At 38.9% G+C, this 22,497-nt stretch overlaps 1 protein-coding gene across 1 annotated transcript; it reads left to right on the forward strand.

The window, feature by feature from the left end:
* The first annotated feature begins 12,970 nt into the window (after positions 1-12,970).
* rpl7l1 (ribosomal protein L7-like 1) lies at positions 12,971-21,176 on the forward strand. Its single transcript, XM_084737641.1, has 6 exons — positions 12,971-13,085; positions 13,592-13,700; positions 14,377-14,540; positions 17,581-17,718; positions 17,805-17,914; positions 20,326-21,176. The coding sequence occupies exons 1-6, from the start codon at positions 13,072-13,074 to the stop codon at positions 20,532-20,534; spliced, it is 744 nt and encodes a 247-aa protein (XP_084593767.1). The 5' UTR covers positions 12,971-13,071; the 3' UTR covers positions 20,535-21,176.
* Positions 21,177-22,497: the final 1,321 nt, after the last annotated feature.

Consider the following 22,497-nt stretch of genomic DNA (forward strand, 5'->3'; position numbering starts at 1 on the left):
GGTTTGGACCCCAGTTCTGGGTAGAATATGAATCTCCTCTCCTCCCCACATCTCACCATCTTAATGTCCACAGGCTGACATTTTTTTGCCCCCTCAAAGTTCGACCCAATTCTGCGCCCGTGAAAACCGGTAATAATCTTGCTGTCCCGGCTCGTACACAGTCCAGTGCTGTACAGTCTGGCCCCGTGTGGCGTGGAGCTGTAATCCTTCGCTTGGAGGACCAAGACATAGGAAGGGGACTAACAAGTGAACTCAGCCCCCGACTGCTCGGGCCAATCACCTACCCAGCTGTAACCAAGATTACCGAAACCGGAAGCAATCATTCTCTTCTCAGGGCTCTGATTCCCTGCACCATCAGAGACCAAGCAACTGTGCATGTTGCCTTTTACTCATACTCTGGTGAACCCACCGCAACCTCCTAACTACATCCTCATACCTAAACAACAAAATAATCTACCTAAAGCCTTAAAGCAACATATATTAGAGGTTCTCAATTTTTTTCTCAGACAGGGACCTCTTATACAAGTGAAAATATACCAGAGATCCCCTCGTGTCCCTTGGAATAATTTCACATTGCCTTTTTTTACACTTTTACCAAGTTATGTGAAAGATAAATATTGTTAGGTAGATATTAGATATGTGTAAATATATTTGCAGCATTTCAACACATTCTGATTATTTTGAATAGTATGCAATATAAAATATAAATAATAGAAACTATAAAAGAGGCATCATCAGAACACAATCTATGAACTATAGTAAATTAAAAATATACATATACAACAATAAAAACACACATGGCATCATGCAAGAGCCACGCTTATGAACAGATTTGTTCTTAAAGCGATAGTTCACCCAAAAATAAAAATTCACTCAGTAGATGATGGGTGAAGATCTCGAGTTCACAAAACACTTCCAGAGCTTCAGTGGAAAAACATGCGTTGCAGCCAAATCAATTTAAGTGAATGGTGACTAGTTTTAAAATGTATTTTAAAAAAAACACGAGTGTCCGTAACCCGGAACATTAAAATTTGACCCAAAAAGTTTTTAGCCTAAATGTCAGCTGTAGCCTCTCAGACCTGATCCGCATGCGCCCGCCTGAAGCAGGTACACAGGCTCTCACCCAAGCTGCGCGGCTGCAGCAAAGAAATTATGTTCCTCTTCTATGTGAACTATCACTTTGCGTACAGGCGATTTAAGAGAATTTCCAGTTTTCTCATATTTTGAAATCTGTCATAGTCATGTGCTGTCAGTCTGCTGGTATCCAAATCGATGTTTTTCATTAATTACTGTATATTTAATTATTTAGAAGACATTTTGAGTTTGAAAATTAAATTATACTTCATACTTATGTCAATATGATCCTGTTCGACTACATTTCAATCACTTATAAAGCCTATCATCATTAATTTAATGATGTACCATAACCTCCCTTCAGGAATATTGGACGTATATCTGCACATGCAGGTTAATGAAGTTGCTGTCCTTCCTCATGCAGCGTCCTCACTCTCATGATGTAAACTTCCCCTTGACCCCCTCCTCCCCCTCCTCCCACTGCAGTCATTGATCACCTTGCTGTGGCGAGTCATTTTCACATTGAGATATTTCTTCTTTATTTCAGTGACAGTCCGACCCTCCAGTAACTGTTTCTTTGCTTTAGCAGGTCCAGGTTACACTAATTTACAAGTCTCACGCACATGAATTCAGATACTCACAGGTGGATCATTCACACAGTTATCTGAAGTTCAGGGCGTTTGCTGAATCTGATGTGACACATTCATACGAGCCCTACGCACAAACAAGAGGACCAGAAATTTAAGATAAAAATATGAGAAGGTTCTTGCATGAGGCCCACTTACTACAACACATGGTCAGTGTTTACATTTACTCATGCTAAACTCCTTGGTTAGGTTTAGAAAAAGATTGTGGTTTGAGTTAAATATACTTTACCTATGTCACATGACAGAATTGATGCCTGTAACATAATGTAACTTCCTAATGAATGTAAATATTGGCAATAATAAACTTCTTGTACAGACCATCTATACACTCTAAAATGCGGTAAAGAAGTGTAAGTGAAGTAAGTCTTGGTGAACAGCGTTTTGACCTCCTGCAATTGTCACCATGAAGCCCCCATAAAAATCCTCGCCTTCTGGCTCCGGCTTCACCCTGAACGGACAGATCTGAGTGTGGTGTAAATCTCCTCCTCTAACTCTTGGCAAGACATAGTGTATTTTCAAAAATGTCAAACTAAAATTACACAGTTCACACAATCTGTTTTCTTCCTGAATATTTTTTAAATACCAAAACAGGGGCATGGGCATTTATTATCATTATAAACACAGGCTCATACAACTAAATCAAAACTGTAGTTCCTTCATAATACACACAAAATACAACACAGATGATTAATTAAATTCAGAATGGAACAGGGTGACAATATAAAACAAAATCAATACATATATACATACATGTATACACCCAGGAAATAATTAAGAATATAATAAACATAAGGAATAAGACTATATTCTGGATTCGTGGTCTATTATGCACAAATGTTCTTACAATATTTTCAGGTCATTTAGGGTAAAAGCTTACTTTGAATTGTTCTGAATTGTTAAATTTCGGTAATAAATTGTGACGAGAACATAAATGAAAATAATATGGTGAAATCTCTGTTCATTACACCTAGGCAAGTAAAGATGAGACAAAATATAAACGGAAATATCGAGCACTTTGTGGACTGAAAATGTGCTGAAAAACACACATGAAAAGATTTCTAAAGACATCTCATCCTGTTGCTTCTGTAAGCCGACTGATTTGATAACATGTCTGTTAATTACTTGTCATGTTAGTATACAGTTGGCTCAAAGTAATATTCCACTATTGTTAAATTTATGGAGGTGAGCTCACAGTAAACATCTACTCCTAAACATATGCTCCTAAAATATAATTTAGATTTCTTTTTACAATTCATAAACAGACACTAAGTGAACGTTTAGCTCACTGAGTTTATGTTTCAGTAGCACTTTCTTTGCCTACATGGCTAAACACAGTTACAAAGTATCTTTACTTCTTATTGGAATAATTTTTTTTCAGCCAGGAGATATATCCTTGACTGAAACACTGACAAAAACATTGAAACTATGACTAAAACCATGACCAAAGTTATGACTAAAACACTGACTAAAACCATGACTAAAACTGACAAAAACTATGACGTAAATTTTCACTAAAACTGACTAAAACCATGACCTAAAAATTGACTAAAACTGACTAAAACTACGACTTAAACATTGACTAAAACTAGGACATAAACTATCACTAAAACTGACTAAAACATGACCTAAAAATTGACTAAAACTGACTAAAACTATGACTTAAACATTGACCAAAACTGACTAAAACTATGACTTGAACATTGACTGAAACTATGACTAAAAGTGACTTAAACTATGTTGTAAACATTGACTAAAACTGATTTAAACTATGACTTAAACTATGACTAAAACTGACTAAACCTATGACTTAAACATTGATTTAAACTGACTAAAACTATGACTAAACATTGACTAAAACTGACTGAAACTATGACTTCAACATTGACTAAAATTGGCAAAAACTATGACTTAAACATTGACTAAAACTATGTCTAAAACCATGACTAAATGCAGTGATGCATCTGAGCCATGGTCCCCCCAACACTGTATAAGCCCCACGAACCAGTTATGAACGTAGCTTCAGCGACTCTCTCAGTCCAAATCAGCCCAGCGGTTCACTTCAGCTCACTTCAGTTCCAACAACCCGACACAAAAGAAAAAAAACACCATCTTGTCACCGTCCTCTGGCTCTGGCAGCTCACACTGTCTGGACATGTCCAACAAAGCTGCTAGAAGAAGTGTCCATGTTTCAGGTCGTAGTGGTGTTTGAGAGACACCCCTCCAGTGTTTTGGAGCAAACTGTCCTTTTTTCATGGTTTTGAGACCTAATTTTACATACTTGATTTATATACTTTGATTTAACCAGTCAGATTTGACTGAGTGGTGAATAACACATTTCTGTGGTGTGACAAACTCAAAACATGTATTAATTATTGCTTTACACATAATTCAGCCAACTACAATGTTCAGAAAGCAACTAAGACTCAAATTAAAGTTAAAATTAATACTCCATTGAATGGAATTCAATTTTGCTCAGTATCCCTGAGCTTTCAGGCCTCTTTTAATTACTCCAAAGAAACATTCCTCTATACTTCAATCGTCAACCTTCAAAAATGCTCTTCAGAATTTGGCATCATTTAGAAGTATGAAATTACCTCTGGACTTTGAATTATTTTGAAGGTTAGTGAACACCGAAGCTGTACAACTTTCCTATACTAAATATTCTAATGTGTATGTAACAGTTTGTCATTTCAGCCCAGTTCAATCTTCAACAAATTTGAAAGTACATATTTAAAATGTTTGAAGAAGCCTCTTAAAAAGATGTGGGATCTAACAGCAGCAGGTCCAGAGGTGCTCGGCATGTGAAAAGGAGTTGTTCTCTTTTTCAGTGGATGGAAGTCCTGAGTGGAGGCATTAGACAGTGTGCATGTACTGCCATCTGCTGCTGACATGGTGGGACATCAACTGCTGTCTCCTCTGCACACACTGGATTCAAACTGCCTCCTGCAGACAATAGACGGTGAACATGGAATGCTCAAAAATGTCTGCCTGTCTGGAAAATTCACAAACGAAACTGATTTATTAATAACCTTTCAATGGTATCATGATTGGGTATTAAAGGGGCGAAAGGCTTAGTCAGTCACAAGCGTGGATGGAGTGAGGTTCACCACTTCATGAAAAACTTCATGGGTAAATAATCCAACAGTTTAAAGGGATAGTTCACCCAAAATTCTCACCCTCATGCCTACTGAGGGTTGACTTTAAGCGTTGCAGAATCTGCCAAACAATGGAAATGAACGGTGACCAGTTTTTAAACATAAAAAACAACTGGGAAAAAAAACCATAAAATGCCTCCGTACTGCTCGTCTGGCATAGTCCAAGTCCTCTAAAGTCCCAACATGCCATTTGCACACATTAATGCTGTAAGGTACATGCAGGTTTCGGAGCAACATTTGCAGCCGTCAAGACGACATGATGACGACAATGTTGATGAATGTATTTCCAGAGATGCAAAATGTTCACAACCAAACAAGATGTATTAAGTATGACATCATATTGCTTATGTAATGTGTTCCAACTGCTTAATATGTGGATTTTGTGCCTGAATGTATCCTAGATTAGCAAGAATTCCTCAGTATGTGCCATGATGCTCAGTTGCTCTGCAATGCAGTGCATGTCTTCAGACTGTCCCAGGGCAGACTGTTTACAATTTCCCTCCGCTATTTCATGACCGAATTCGCTCGGAGTTTTTCAGACGAGAAATCACCCGTGCAGACTTTGAATATCGGCAGTTTCATGAAAACTGATGGTGAACTGAAAATGTGCTCCAGTGTTTTCTGAGTTGAGAAGCTTCACAAGTGCTCGCGGGGGTAAACAGCCTGCCTCTGTCCTCACAGAACCCCCCACCCGCAGTCACACACAGCCAGCACAGCAGGTGACCTCAGCAGCGTTTATATCTACTGTATTGAATTTATTCTGTGTAGTTAAGCTTTAGCTGCTTTTGGTAAACTTTATAAGGGACTGAGCCATGAAGTGGTTGTCTAAAATTGCCAAAATTGAATTATATCATCCCATTTATACACAATACAGCTGCTTTTATCTTATCAAACAATATATAAAATAACGTGCACATACACATTATGTGCAGGATAACAGCAACTTCTATGTGAAACTTCAATGTTTTCTGTAATTGAAAAATCACAATTGTGGCCAAGAAGTGTTTATGTTTATGTGTGCAGTTTATAGCATAATGTTACATGTTACAGACAATGGTGTTTATGTACATCTGGTATGTCTAATATCCTTGTGAAGGATGATAAGTGGAAACTAGACTGTAATTAACATCACTGTATGAATTATAATGTTATAGGCCAGTGTTTCCCAATCCTGGTCCTCAGGGCCCACTGTCCTGCATGTTTTAGATGCTTCTCTGCTCCAACACACCTGATTCACATGATCAGGTTGTTATCAGGCTTCTGCAGAGGCTTGATGACGAGCTGATCATCTCGAGCTGATCATCTCGAACAAACAGTGGCGGCTCCTGATGAGGTAAGCGTAGATACTGCGATCAGTTACATCAGACCTGGAGAGCATTTCTTCACTGAGAGAAGAGCAAAGGAGGACACCGAAGGCTTTTATCGACAGAAAAGATGTTTTCACTCTTCTTCCTGGTTTTAATGAGCTCGCTTTTGGCAGACTTATGTCGGAGGTTACTGCTGATGTGTAACCATATCAACTTCCCTTTTCCAAGAGTTTGTATTTGAGTTCTTATGTCAGGATGCAGTTTATGAAGCCTCGAGGCAAAAGCAGCAAGGAAGAAAAAGGAGCTTTAATTGTAGTCTTTTATCATCTTGATTAGAAAGGAGAGAAACAAGCTGAGTGACAGCAGTTTTGACAGAGGTTCTGTGATGCTCTGATTTAAACCCACAACCAATTAACCTATGTCTCTTGGATAAACTCATTTTAAACGGTGTGGAACAGGCCTGTTCAAACACTTCTGAGAAGAAATACTTTACTACAAACACCACTTCCATCAACTTTGATCACAGTGTCCCATCAGACAAGTGCAAACTTCCTTTATTTCCCATTCAGCGTCTCCATCATCTCCTGATAGATGTCTCTACAGATAAAACCTCTCTTCTTTCCATGACTTTGCTCTGAATGTCTGGTATGACAGCAAGAGAATTTAAATTTGGACAGTTTCATCACTGTCTCAGTCTTCATGAGCTGGGCTCAGTTAGCTATTCACTTCACGCTAGTCACACTGTCAAGATAAAGCCAGACAGCCTGCTGCTAAAATTTACCCCTATAGAGATGCATTCATTTTCAACTGTTAATTTTGCACGTTTAGATAAATTTTCAATGCTGCTTGTCTTACAATGTATGAATAAAGAGTAGTTTTAATAACTTAAATAAGTGCCTGATGTATATATGTGGTTGATCTGAGAGGCATCAGCGCCCCACTGATTGAAATGTTTCATGTTTTCTTTAACAGGTTGATTCCACCAAGAACTGCACCACAGTTCTGATCCATCCTCCACATGGCTGCAAGCCCCACCAGCAGCACTGTAGCAGGATTTTTCCTGCCTGATTATGTTTTTTTGCTCACATTTTGTTGATTAGGTCCTCTTTCCTTTCTCTTTGTGTTTCTAGTATGGATAAGCAGACTACATGGTTAAATAGTTTCTTTTCTGTCTGTCTTTATGATCATGAGTTCACACAGGGTATTTTATTTTGAAAATTAACCGGATTTTCCCTGCCTTTTCTTTGTCTGACTTCCTGCCCGTTTGATCTGTTCTGCACTAACTGATTAATTTTTCACCAGGATCTTGTATTGATGATGGGAGAGTTGGACCGCTGTGTAAAGTCTCCAGCACATCCCAAAGATTCTCAGTGGGGTTAATGTCTGGACTCTGTGATGTGTCCGAATGATGTCTCATGCTCCCTGAACCTCTCTTTCACTATTTGAGTGAATCCTGACATTATCATCTTGGAATATGTCTGTGTCATCAGGGAAGAAAAAATCCATTGATGTAAAAACCTGTTCATTCAGTATATTCAGGTAGTGAACTGACCTCATTTTCTGGACACATAATGTTTCTGAACCTCGACCTGAGCAACTGAAGTAACCCCAGATCATAACACTGCCCCCACAGGCTTCTTACCCTGAAGCTCCCATCACTCTGGAACAGGGTAAACCTGGACTCATCAGACCACATGACCTTTGTTCATCGCTCCACAGTCCAATCTTTATGCTCTCTAGCAAACTGAAGCCTTTTTTCTGATTATCCTCACTGATAAGTGGTTTTCTTAAGGCTCCATAGATGTTTAGTCCCAGTCTCTTGAGTTCTCTTCACATTGTTTGTGTAGAAATGTTCTTACTTTCACTATTAAACACAGCTGTGAGTTCTACTGTTGATTTTTTATGATTTGATTTCACCAAACATTTACATGATCTCTGATCACGATCATTCAAGGTTTTTTTTTTTTCAACCTCATTTCTTCCTTGAAGATGATGTTTCACCACTATCCTTCCAGGTTTTAATGTGTTGGACAGTTTTTAACCCGGTTTTAGTAGTTTCATCAATCTCCTTAGTTGTTTTCTTTGATTGATGCAGGTCAAGAATTTGAGCCTTCTTCAACAGAGTAACATCTTTTCCACGACCACAGGATATGTCTTCTGACATGGTTGTTTAAGAAATAAGAAGCTGCTCACTGCATCAGTTAGAGTTAAATAACTTGTTGCCAGCTGAAACACAGAGAATTACAGAGGCACACTGCTGTCTGTAGTATTCCTATAATATTTCTATGATTATTCAGCAGCATCTGTGCTTCTGAATAATCAGGCACCGTGACAAAATATTTTAGGGGAAACATGACTGCAGATCAAATCTTTCGGCAACCGCTTTATGAATTCTCTTCATCTTGCGGTTCCGCCATTGCTGCGGTGGCACATTGTGTCCGTCACCCTCGGCGTCAGCTGGTTGGGTCTAGAAGAGAACCCCAAGATTCCAAGACTCTCGCAAGATTTTTTATAGCGAGATCTCGCGGGCCTGGGGTTCCCTTCTCAACAACATGTCTGCTACTGCTGCCTGCTGACAATGACAACATGGACAACTGGATTGACAACCTTAAACAGCAGCCCTCAGTAACGTACCTTTTAGGTTGGTGATATTAATGGTTTTCAAATTTTCCACAGTTGGTCAGACGTTGGTTGTGACAACATCCTCATATATGTTCATATGTATGAATTCACATTTTTCATCAGAAAAAGAGTTCCATATTTTTGATCAGCTATGACACATCGTCTCAGACAGCAGCTCTCTTCATGAAGTAAAGGTCTGTGTATTTTGCATTCTGTTTTTTTCCTAAGTTGAAATTTGACTCGACTGTTGGAGCTGAAATGCACAGGTTCTTCCCAGCTTCCTAGACACTGCTGCTAAAAGTAACATCACAAAAAAAGTAAGTGTAAAAGTAGACAATTGTCAGCTTCTCATGTTGGCTGGCATTCATTTGCGCTCATACGGTAGGGACACACCACTGCAGCGATGGCGGCTTGTTAACTTCTAATACTTCGCAGGATTCGTCTATAGATGTTTAGTGTAACCAGGGAGTGGAGCAGGTGACTAAAGAAATTAATCTTCACTGACAGCACTGCCCTCAGATGCTACAGTTACATAATTCAAGGTAAGTTCATACTGTCAAAACTATGGTGTATTTTCAGAAATAAGCATTATCAAAATGCTGGTGGTGTCAGGTCAAAGTTAAGAAACCAGCATCCAGAAATCATTTGGAATCTGAGACCAAATCTGAGATTCATACCTGATACTTATTTTCATTTCTAAGATTAAGAGCAAAACGATGTAAACTTCAAATTTGAGGCAGACCAAAGTTTTTAGAGCCTCAGTAGCTGCACCATCCGGAGACATGACTCCTGCTGAGTCCACAAACACACTGCAGATGCATTTAGAAACACTAGATGGTGCTGCAGTAAAAAGAAGTTGAGGGATGTACTGGAACCTTACACAACCTGTCATTTGGATCCCGGGTGACCTGGAAAAATTCTCTTGCACACATCCTGAGCTGGATTAGAAGCATTATAAGTCTCTGGAATCCTGCAGGCATTTGGACCTGATGCCAAATAACAGAGAACCACTGCATTGGCAATATCTTAACTTGTGGAATTTAGAGAACCATCAAAACACTTTGAAGGCACTTTTTAAGACTTGCAAATCCCCGGAGCGTCTTGCTGGGTAGCAGCGAGGGTCCACACAGTCCCTGGGCTCCTCTGTGTAAACACTACGCTCAGTTTTCCAGCCCACATCTCCTCATTAGAGCAGCAAATATCAGCAGGGGTTTGCAGTTTTGAAGTGCAAATATGTGAAACTTTAGGTAGTTCTTCTGTTCATCTACAAGAAAACAAGGTCTCCTGCAGCATGGTAATGAAGAAAACAAAAAGCTAAGAATTCACTTTCTGTACAGCAACCAGGAGCCCTTTGATCCTTTCTATACACTATTCAGCAGTAAATATGATGTAGTGAATGAATCATATCACAATGATCAAAACTAAAAGTTAACTAGAGAAGCAATTACTGAAGAAATTGTGGGTGTGAATGCAGCATGCTTGAAGCCAAACTGCAATGCTGCCTTTTTAATGTAATGGTATTGGAATTATGTAGACTATTTGAATTTTTTGTTAAAAAGTTGACACTGATAGCTGCCTATTTGAATTACATAGAAAATTTGAATGTTCGTTTGAAAGCTGAGAGAAATAAATCTGAAGGAAGAAAGAAGGAAATAATTTTACATGAAACAGCAGCAAAATGTCCAAGTTGGACAGAGAGACACCAAGAGAGACAAACAGGCATGCAGAGCAACAGACAGAGACAGACAGTCTTTTTAAATTGTTAATAATTTCAAATTTTGAGCTGCTTCAGGTGTAATTCTCTCTGTATGAGGTTTTGACAGCCAAAAAACAGCTTTAGGTCATTTCACCAATCAGAGTACAAGACCAACCTCAGGTTGGTGTAATTGGCCAATCGCCTGTGTGCAACTGCACACTGAAATATTGAAAGGACCAAAGGAAAGAATTTCACATGAAGTAGCTCAAGGTTTGAATTTATTAACAGTTAAAAAAGACTGCACTCTAAAATTTCAAAGTTGGACACAGAGAGACAGAGACGGAGAGAGAGAGACAGACAGGCATGCAGAGTGATAGACTGAGACAGACAGACAGTCATTTTAAACTGTTAATAATGTCAAACCTTGAGCTGCTTCAGGTGTAATTGTCTCTGTATGAGGTTTTAACTGCTAAGATCTCAGGTTGGTGAAATTGACCAATCGCCTGTGTGTAACGACACAGTGAAATTTGAATACTGAGATGACCTAACTGCTTGATTGATTGAGACAGCGTCCCTCTCAAACTCCAGCTGTTTATTCTAACACTGTAAGTGCTACAACTAAAAACCACATACAGTGAGTGAGAGGACAGGATGCCAAACACGAAGGTGCAAACTTTATTTCTGTGGTGTGAAAAATGAGGCCACTAGCGCGATGGAAAATACTGGGATCATCTGCTTTCTTCCAGAAATGTTGGCTCTCGCTTAACATGGGAGTGAATAGGGCAGTTGGTTGGACTTGTTGTCCTTTGAGACCCCCGTCAGCCCATAGCATTAGTCCATTTGCTTCAGCGGTCACACCTCTGCGATTGGCACGACTTTTCCTATGAACTGATGTACAATTTGTGTATGTAGAGTGAACACTGTGGCCGAGTTTAAGAGAAAATATTAGAGCTGCTCTCCACTCTAGCGATGACATCATCCACTCCAGCTCTGAGAATTCCACGCAATACACACTAATGTAAAAGTCTGTAAATGTAGATACTGTAATGTAAATGTCAAAAAACGCAGCTGAATAATAATAATGATAAAAATAAAGAATTTTGGTAACAGAAGAACTACTTCTAGACAAACTGAGGTGGGCACCTTTGAGACCAAAACTAAAACCTTGTCTCGTTGACCCTTACCTTATCTGGCAACCCATGCTAAAGGTGGAATTATGCCTTTAATTTTATGATCACTTTGGTAATCATAGTAATGATTACAATAATCACTGTAGACATGATCACAGTGGGAGTCTTGTCATTGGTTCACAGCACTTCTGACTCACATGATAAAGCTAAGAAAAATGGAGGACAGAATATAATAAAGTCATATACAAACTTTGCCACTCACCTCTTTTTTCCTATTTTCGTGTTTAAAGGCTGTAGCAGTCATTCCTTAACATTTGTCAGGACCCACAGGTGGGTAATATGAGATTTTATTTGGTTTGCCAAATTCATAAAAGACTATGGAAGAAATTTAGAAGTATCTTAATCGCATTCTTATAAATCAGTAGTCTAAAACGTTCTGTATTGTTTTGAGAGGACCATTATGAGAGGAAATAAAACAAAATGTCCTGTTCACTCAGCCTCTTTGCATTTATTTCTCATTTATAAAGTATTTCATATGTAAATGTGTTTGCAATAATGTGCACCAAGATTAGGGCTGCAAAAAAGTTACTGCTGATCAATCTGTCCATTATATTCACAATTGATCAATCAGTTGTTGGTGAAAATTTGAGAAAAATATTGATCAGAGTTTCCCAAAGTCTTAGATGACATCCTCAAATGTCTCATTTTGTCCACAGCTCAAATATATTCAGTTTAGTGTCAGAGAGGAGTAAAGAAACTAGAAAATATTTCTTCTTTTCTTTAAAAATTACTCAAAGTGATTAAATGATTAGGAAAATAGTTGGTGTTTAATCGTATAATTGATTGTTGCAGCTCTAGTCAAGGTAATATAAGATAATGCAAAAATTGAAGTAGAAATGGTGAAGAACATTCATTTCAGCAAAATTAATCTCACCAAGATTAACTAATAAGGTCTATTGTGAAACACTGGTCTATCGAAATAACTCCATCTCCTGCAGTGTTCTCCTTTATCATTTCATGGTTTCGGCGAGAATAATCACTCTCGCGAGATTTTTCGCGGTTCTGGGGTTCCCTTCTAGACACCACCGTCTTCCTGCCTGCAAGCACGGCCCATGGGAGGGAGAAGAAAAGAGAGACCCCTACACTGTTTGCAGAACGAGTCGTAAACTGTGGTACTGGGTTGGAACTATTTTTATATACTCGTGTTACTGTTTTGTTGATAAATAATGAATGGATGAATAAAAAACGACTAATGAGTTTATTTGCCATGAGAATTACCTAAATACAGAAGACAAAAATGGAACCGCTAGATGGCAGTGTGCACATGGACGGCGTCCAGTCTGCAGCTTGCCGACAGCATAGCACGAGGCATATATATGTCTATGGCACGAGGAGCTGTGACGTCATCTTCGAGCGACGGTCGAGCTGTTCGATTTCACCATGGCCGAAGCCGAGTAAGTATTTGTTATTATATATATCCAAGTTCATCCGTTCTTTATTTACCTGGAGTTGTATGGAGTCGACCAGTTTTACCAAATAGAAATGTTACTAATTCGGCCAAGACCTGTATTTAGAGAGTCAGTGGTTAGAAAAGGCACTTTGTAGTGAGCTAAATTTCACATGGGGGCCAAGTTTACAGTACACAGATAGCCACAACATAGTTAGCGTAATGTTCCGTAAACATTTGTAATTATTCATCTGTAATTGAAATGGCAGTTGTGTAAATAACAGCCTGTGTTTTGTGTGGATGATATTTTCACATGACTACTAAGTTGGGCTATTAACTAGCAAGTAAATTAGCATCAGCAAACTGGAAAGCTGAAGCTGCATGTAGCTCTTTTTTTGTGTGTGTGATCATATGTCTCATACGGTTCAAAACTAAACAGTAGCCATTGGATTATCGTTGCAAATGTTTCTCTAGAGCATTTATGACTGTGTTTGTGTTTGTCCCTGTTATCAGGTCCAAAAAGGTGATCAAGTTAGTTCCTGAGTATCTCCTGAAAAAGAGGAAAGCGTATCAGGCTATTAAAGCCACACAAGCCAAGCTTGCACTGCTTGACAAGAGAAAGGTAAGAGATGAATGTGAATAATTTATTTGATAACATATTCAGAAGTCAAATGCCAGTTGAATGATTACAGCTACACTTGTCAGACCAGGTTTGACTGTGTCTGAGTTTGAGCTGAGCAAGTAATCGAGATTCTCTGACAATGAGCTGAATGTATTTGGGTTGTGGACAAAACAAGACATTTGAGGATGTCATTTTGGACTTTGGAGAACACAAATCACTTTCTGACATTTTTGGACCAAACAACTAATCGATTACTTGGGTTAAAAATATTTAATATTTAATTGGATTAAAATAATCGTTGTTTGCATCACTAAATTACAATATTGCAATTTTAGAATTGCAGGAGGGGCGATATTTGTTAAAGACAAAGTGTGTGTCAAAATACCATTTTAAATTAAATACTGTCATGCTGCAGAGCCGTCCAGGCCTACAAATAATATTCCACAGACTTAGGATCTTTGTTTGGTACACATCCCTGCAAAACTCACAGCAGAATCCTTTTTAATGTTTTTCAGTGAAAATGAGAGTGATGTAAAAATCACCATTGTGTCTATCATTGCAAATCATCTCACAATATCAGTCAAAATAATTGCAATAGTTAAACTCAAAATTGCTCCGCCGTAATCCAGATGTTGGCTTGGTGTATAATTCTTTGTGTGTTTCTACATCGTTCCAGGTATCAAAAGGTAAACCATTAAAGTTCAAGCGCTTGGAAGACTTCTTGAAAGAGAGTCACAAGAGGCATCGAGATGAAGCTCGCATCCAGAGAGCTGAGCACAGACCCCCTGCCCCTCTGCCTCCTGCGAAAAACAGACTAGCCTTCGCTGTCCGCATCAGAGAGTAAGTACTTTGACTCAGACTAGGTTTTAAATTAAACTCATCCATACATAGGCATGGTCATGTAAACAGGTCTGCTACACATAAATTTATGAAAAGCTGAAAATGGTTGTACAAGTTTGCATCTGTCTGCTTAGTGGAGTTTGGTTAATCGCAAGTGCTCATTTTGGTGGGTTTGGTTCAGAATCATCTTGTAGGAGACAGCTTGTTTGGTTGCCCGTTCATAACATATAATCCCCTGGCATGATCCTTGTCTTTTGGTGTGTTCACTCCTTATCAGCTGCTTGAAAAGGTTGTTCTCAGTCAGCCTCCATGGAGACTCTGATGCAGCTTGTTTATGTTGTGAAAGCGAGTGAACCAACTACAGAATGTTATGGTAGCAGATATGTGATATTGTCATGATTTGACATGCGAAATGACCGATAAATCAATCTGCTGATAGTGAAATCTGTTCAGGAAGCGACCATATAATTGATCTGTAGAAGCCATATTTACACAAATCGTTTAATAACCAGTAACATGTTTGCACATCATCTTGGGTATTTTCACTGATTACCAAGTCAAACATTCATTACAGGTCAAGGAATCATTGCTGTACAAGATGCCTCCTTTTCATGCTGTCCTTACCTGAGTCATTATTCATATCATATCTAACACTAATGATGCATATGATGGGGTGTTTCATTGTGACACCAAACTGTCCAGTCAGTGAGTTACTCTGTCTGTAAATCCTCCTGGTTTGTTGGTGAAAAGTCTGCGAAAATAGGAACCAGACCAGACCTAAAATGCAACAGTGTATAATTTTTTTCCCCTGTGGTTCAAACCAAGTGAACCAAAGTAGGGGTGTGGAAACACCCTTTATGTCAAGTAGCAGTTAAGAGGTCTCAGTTTTCAATTCACAGTTCACTTCTTTCTCAACATCTAAATTAATTTAAACAATACCAGCTATGTGCTACGTGGAGACGTTGGATATTTTTCCAGTGCATTTGATTTAACTGATTGACGAAAATTTAAACTCTGTTAGATGTAAGGTGTTAGGAGTGAAGAGTCAAACTCATGTTGAGATCAGCACATTGATCCATTGATGGATCTATGGATCAGCGTTGTTACACCCAAGTCAGGAACACAGACTCTGATTGATTCATAGATCAGGAACACAGCCTCTGATTGACTGACAGACACAACCCAAGTCATCTTGGTATTGCCTGTAGCATGCTGTTCGCTACCTACAGGCAATACCAAGTCATCTTGGTACAGCTACAGAACACAAAGGTTGTTGGATTTATTTTACCAAGTCTTCAAGAAGACACTGCTCTTCAGGGCTGTTTACAAAGCTTCTGAAAGGGATATGATTGTACGAGAACTGCAGTTGTAGAGGTACAATGCTAGCGTTGGCATTAGCTTAACCTTAGCCTTTCCTGCTTAGCTTGCTCCAAGGCTAACTCTGTCACTGTTTCAGCAGTTGGGAAACAGCAGACAAGACTTTTCTTGGCGTTGAGAAGCTGCAGTGTTTATTAACTGATGCACTGTAATTTGAACTGTACATTTACTGTCTTAGTGTGAGGTTTAAGTTTCTTCTCCGGTATAAGCAGCTCACCCTCACTTGCACGTTATACACTAAGACACTAAGATGTACTGCCCTATTCCTTAAAGGAGCTACGCTAATGACAGTACGCTTCAGTTAAATCCAGTAAAACATAATTAATAAGGCAGTTAAAGTAAACCGCAGTACCGCGGTAATATGTTGCTTTGTCACAGCGGTCAGAAAAAAATCCGTACCGTCACATCCCTGCTGTCGTTCTACATTTTTTTGTGTTCATAAACAGCAGTATGTATCATTTCAGACGCACTGCTCAGTGCATATCACATCACTTCCACCGAGCCTTCTTGCTAGTTGGAAACATGTAACCATGGTAACCTGTGCCAACAGTGAACCAATTTTTAAAAAAAAATATATTGCGTAAAGTGAAAACTGAGTTCTGTTATTGATGTAATGCCAGAGCTGCCTTAGTCGCTGCATTGCATTGTGGGATATTCCAGTGTAGTGTCCAGTACATGCAATATTTCACTAGAAATAGTATGCATATATTCATACTGTTTTATCATACCACATAGGATATTAGTAGGGAATTTCGGACACAAGCATTTTCATCAGTTTGGTCTGAATGTTGAGAATTTGGGGCATTTAAATGTACACCTTATATTAGGGCTGCACAATTAATGCCAGCATTATCAAAATCACAATCTGGCCAGGAGCAATACAAAATCTTTTTTTTTTTTGATAAGTAGATAATGCCTAAAAAGTGGCCAAAAAAACTTGTTCCTCAGATGTATGAAAACATGCGTGTTTGGTACTGACAACAAAAAATGTCACAAATGACAATTTTAGTTTTGTCTTCTTCCCCCCCAAAGAATATGAAAATGTTGATGCAAAAATGATCATTCACACTAATACTTGGAGATACTTATAAACTGGTCATTCTCTGACGACATCTATAGCAAGCAAACTCTAATGCAAAGGAAAAGAATTAACTTTTGAAGTTCAGTTTTATATGTTTTAAAGCAGGATTAATAGTAACTGGTAAATGGCTGGATGTCATTACTTTGGACTGCATTACTTTTCCCTTCATTAATTTTACTTGCAAGGTCTTGCAAGGTGTTTTACTACCTCTTTGGATATTGATTTCCAGACTTCCCTCTAGGATTAAACTAACAATTAATTAAAAGGAAGCCAAATGAAATTGTTTGTTTTATGACTTAATCTGAATAAAGAACATCATCTTAAATGCGCTCCTGCTGTTTGTAGATCTAAAACTTGTTAAGGTCAAGTCACTGAAAGTCTGTAATGGAAAGTACTCGCTTTATTACTCCAATGTCATGCCCACTGTGACAGACCTCATTTCATAAGATGTAATGTTACGAGAGTTAGTAACATCAGATCTGATGTGTTAAAGTGAATGTAAACACAGTTGTGGTTTTGTATTTCTCTACACCATCCCATCCCATCCCATTTTGCTAAACATGGATGCTCCTCTCCTGTTAGGATTAAAGGTGTCAGCCCCAAAGTGATGAAGGTCATCCAAATGTTGAGGCTGAGGAAGATCTTCAGCGGGGCCTTCGTCAAAATCAACAAGACCTCTGTAGCCATGATGAAGATGGTGGAGCCCTATGTGGCCTGGGGGTGAGTAACGGGTGATTGTTGAACTTTGATTAAATTAATTTTTTTTTTTTTTGCATATCATTAACGCTTTGTAACGCTCCCAACAGATTTCCCAACTTGAAGTCTGTTCGTGAGCTCATCCTGAAGAGAGGACAGGCCAGGGTCGGCAGGAGGAGAGTTCCCCTCACCGACAACACTTTCATTGAGCAACACATGGGTAGGTCTTTTTCACAGTTAGACTGAGCTAACAGAATGATAGCAAGAGACAGCGAGCCAGAGAGAGATGCATCATCGTTGACACACTTTGATTCTGCATCAGTCCACATCCTCCTCCTCGAACCCCCACAGAAGAAATGGAGATGCAGTGGGATCTAATTAGTTTGACTTTCCATAAAGTTAGTGCAGCTAGTAAGCTAGTGTTAGTTAGCCAGACATGCTAATGTTTGCAGCTTATGTTAGAGCAGATGAAGAGTTTAATCCATTCACCAGACTTGTGCCCGTGTGTTTCACATTTATTAGTATCACTCTTCTCAGAGCCTCCTGCACACCTTCGACATGTATAGAAATGGAAAGCTTGACTGCTTGAATTATGTTTTTTACGCTATGATTGGACAGTTGCTGTTTGGAGGTGGGGCTTAGCGAAGGGTCAATTATATTTCTTGTGGGGAAATTCAAAGCAAGTGCACATTCCAGTACTTGAAGGTGTTGGTACAAATATTTAAAATACCAGAACATGGAATGTCATCACACCGAGACATGAGGGTTAGAAAGTTGGAAAAAAATCTAATTTGATAGCGTTCACAGAGCAACATTTGTGGAGAACATGAAGATTTGTTTGTTTTCACATGCCTTTCAATAAACCATTTAGATTTAAGCTAGGATCTGTGTTTAGAACTTAGTTTGCACTTTGTTGTTGCATTTTTTTTACTAAAGAGGATGTACGTGTCTTACATCATTTATATAGTTGCTACTAGGGATGCTCCAATACCAGTTAGGGATGTGTGTGATTAGTGGGCTATACGATTAAATGTCACCGCCAGAAATGCTAGTCATTTAAACCTTTTATCAATATTTTATTCATGTACAAAGCCACTTGTCTCTAAGCTGTTATACAGCTGCCTGCCTCTAGCCAGTGCTGCAGCTCCAGCAGAGAGCCGCTGCTCTCGCGCAACACAAATGCCCCATTGTCCTGGATGTTGCTGGGGACACAGTTGCTTAATTTACCCAAAATTTTAAAGTGATTTTATTATTTATTTTGTATTGAAGCAGTAAAGCCTGTCACAGGAAGTGACAGAAATATTTACATCCTGTTAGATCATGTGGTGACAAATAAGAATAGATGCAGAGATATGACAGAGACAGGCATCAAGTGTATAAGAGGAAATAGAAAGCCAAAGACGACAACAACTCCTTTTATACGAGGTTGCACATACATACACATCTGTGTATGTGTCCTTGATTGAGCCCAGATGTTTCCTCTTCAGGTCATTCCTGAGAACCCCAGTCCCCAGATACTTAATTTTATTGGTTGGTGTTCCAAAGAATCATGTTGAGTCATAGACTATTACAGTCAGGCTTTGATCACTGATGAAGCTGAAGCAAAGAGAGGCCCCTACTGTTACATGATCTTTTTTTTATTATTTTTATTCTTTTTTATTATTTTTGTTAACCCCTGAACCTTCATTGAACAACATAAGACTGACATATCTAGTTTAATATTACAGCTACACATAAAATTTGGAATTTCTGCAACACATGGTGTGTGTTTGTAAAAACTAAAAGCCAATCGGAGCCTGTCAGCTCATCGACCAGGCGACAGCCAGGCCTTTGCAGTTGGTGGAGAGCAACTGCAGCGGCTGGCTGCGAAAACTGCAGCCGCATTGATCTTGTGAAGTTATCATTGCCCACAAGTGCATGATGTAAGAGCAAGTCGGACACAAATGTAACCAGCATGCATTGTGCGTTGATCGTTGCTGATAGATTGTGCGCGAGCCTGGCTCATCTTAAATAAGCCTATGGTCAGTGGGAAAATGTCATGGGATGATGGGACTTTGAAAAAAGACTCCTTCCACTCCATAACTCTATAAACAGCAGACAGGTGACAGGAAGTAACGGGAGAGAGACGTGGAAAGCAACATGATCAGTGCCCCAAACCCTTAAGTCACCAGGATGCCCAAAATATGGATTTGTATCAATCTGTAAATGAACAGTGAAAGCAGCATTCAGATTTGTTTGGCCCAGTGTGATTATTTACAGAAATTTCCTGGAAATTTGTATCAGTATTCCGTTCAAATACAGGTTTTAAAAAATGCTGGGAAATGACAATTTTCATATCACTGTTTGTAATCATAATTTCACACATTTGGAAGAATTAAATGTTTTCTTTTTTGTATTTACACATGCACACTGCCAAAATCAACACCCTGCACACTAGAGTGAGCACACTGAAAGCTGAATTTAGCAATGTTGCATGGTTTCCTTCTGTGTTTACTAACCACAGATTGGTTAGGCTGGTAAAAGCTAGTTATTTGCACATGATTTCAGTTTCCATCGAAGGTATATGTGTCACACATGATTGCTCCATTTTCTGGTCCGGTTTACACTCTTCCTCCTCCTCTTGTTACTCAGGCAAACACGGCATCATCTGTTTGGAGGACCTGATTCACGAGATCTACTCTGTTGGCAAGGGCTTCCGGGCTGCCAACAACTTCCTGTTGCCGTTCAAGCTGTCAGTTGCTCGCCATGCTGCCAGGGATAAGGCCGGGCTCATGAAGGACCTGGGAAACCCCGGGTTCCGCGGTACAGACATTAACTCGATCATCAGACAACTGAACTGAGGAGCAACACATGGACGATGGACACTCAGCAGCAGCTTCAAGGATGCTGTATTCCTTGAGGAGCAAATGCCAACGATGACAAAATATTAAATTCTTTTGTTTCTTTGGCAGAGAGGCTCATGGGTTCCACCCCGGGTCACACTCAATATACATCTATTTGTACACCCACACTCTGGTTACACTTGAGACGTCAGAAGAACCTGAAGTGGAGTCTCTTGCCTTATCCATGTTTTTTGTTTTGCACTCATGTTTGAAAAATGATATCATGTAGTGCCCCGAACCACAGACTGATGGAAGCAGCTGTGCTCTTTGGTGAACGTGTAACAATATTTTGAATAATAAATGTAAATTATCATCTGTTAAAGGGTGCTTAGTTGCTACACTTGTTATTCCTCAAAGTTGTCAGAGGAATGGATCAATACTTTGTACATACATGACAGTAATTGAATAATTAGGTTGGGCTGTCCTGCATTCAGGAGCCAACAGCCCAACATTTAACTACATTCACTAGTTTTCTGTGTGCGAAGGTTTAAAGTCTGAAAAATCTGTTTAATGCTGATTGATTGGTTGAGTTATGATTCACTGTTAATACATTTTTACAATAAAAAAAATAAACGATTCACTACCTTTTAGTGATTTGAACTCTGGAGTTAGTAATTTGATTAGCAGTGGTGAGCTTGCTGATTGCAAACACCTTGTTTCACCTTCCCCTTCCTAGTGTGTAAGGGGCTGCAAAAAATGCGGAAGACCCTTTTTCAGGAGTGGTGTTTGGTTTGTCTGTCTGGGCTAGTGCAGAAATATGGCGGCCCCCATGAAAGAGGGCCCATGTCCTCTATTGATGTAAAGCCTCCTTCTAAAGTAACAAAAACACAACCATTTTTATTTTCAAGTGATTACACTCTAGAGCTCCAACTAATGATTATTTTCTGCCAATCATTTACTCAATTAATTAATAATTGAAAAATATTTCCTGAAGCCCATTCTGATGTCTTCAAATGTCTTGTTTTGTCCAAAACCCAAATAGATTCAGTTTACTGGCACAGAGGACTAAAGAAACTAGAAAATATTCACATTTGAGAAATTGAAATAAAAGACAATTTAGACATTGTTTCTTTCTCAAATAGATTAATCGATGATCAGAGTCACAGTCAATGTAATAGCTAACTAACTGATCAATCAACATAATTGTTGCAGCTCTATTATACCTGGAGAAATACATACATACATATACACACATATGTATGAGCTGCACAATATGGGTTTAAAAAACTATTGCAATTATTTTGAGTAAAATTGTTATATGCAATATATTTTCTGCATTAGAATTTTAATTTTTCTGGGAAAAAAAAACCTCTTAAAATCATGATGTGATATTTTTGGGAGATTTGTACCAAACATGTTGTCTCACATCTAGAGAACAAGATTTTTAGGTCTGGGCATTTTTACAACACTACAGTGTCTCCTTGGAATGCACACATTTTCCCTTTTTCATAAAATAGGGATCTGGTTCTGGGATTTGGATATTGCACTGCCAGCCAGCCGTATTCTACAAATAGATCCCCTTAAATCTTACACACTGGACCTTTAACAGCACAGCCTTAAATACATACATGTTCACTCCAGACATGAGAGGAATGTGTGTGTGTGTGTATATATATATATATATATATATATATATATATATATATATATATATATATATATATATATTAGTTTATTAATAATATTTAGGACTAAGTGGTTCAATCAGTCAGTAAATATTTACGTTCACAGCTTCATTCTACCCCCTGTGGTGTTACACTGGTGTGACTATTAATTCAATGAGACACATGAGTCACCAGCCAGAGGAGGGGGATGAGATGTAACAACCTATGCAGCTGCGCTCAAACGAATGCGCACTGGGACAAATGGAGGACGGCGTCGTGAACGCTTCGTCAATGTCACTGATGTGTTCCCTAAACGC

This window comes from Lutjanus erythropterus, chromosome 15, assembly GCF_056507025.1.
Source record: "Lutjanus erythropterus isolate fLutEry1 chromosome 15, fLutEry1.hap2, whole genome shotgun sequence".
NCBI lineage: Eukaryota > Metazoa > Chordata > Actinopteri > Lutjaniformes > Lutjanidae > Lutjanus > Lutjanus erythropterus.

Bases quoted from the DNA above. Each gene is read 5' to 3' on its own strand.
- rpl7l1 (XM_084737641.1), top strand. The intron at 13,701-14,376 runs GTAAGAGATGAA...ACATCGTTCCAG, and splicing joins CACTGCTTGACAAGAGAAAG to GTATCAAAAGGTAAACCATT. The intron at 17,719-17,804 runs GTGAGTAACGGG...CGCTCCCAACAG, and splicing joins GAGCCCTATGTGGCCTGGGG to ATTTCCCAACTTGAAGTCTG.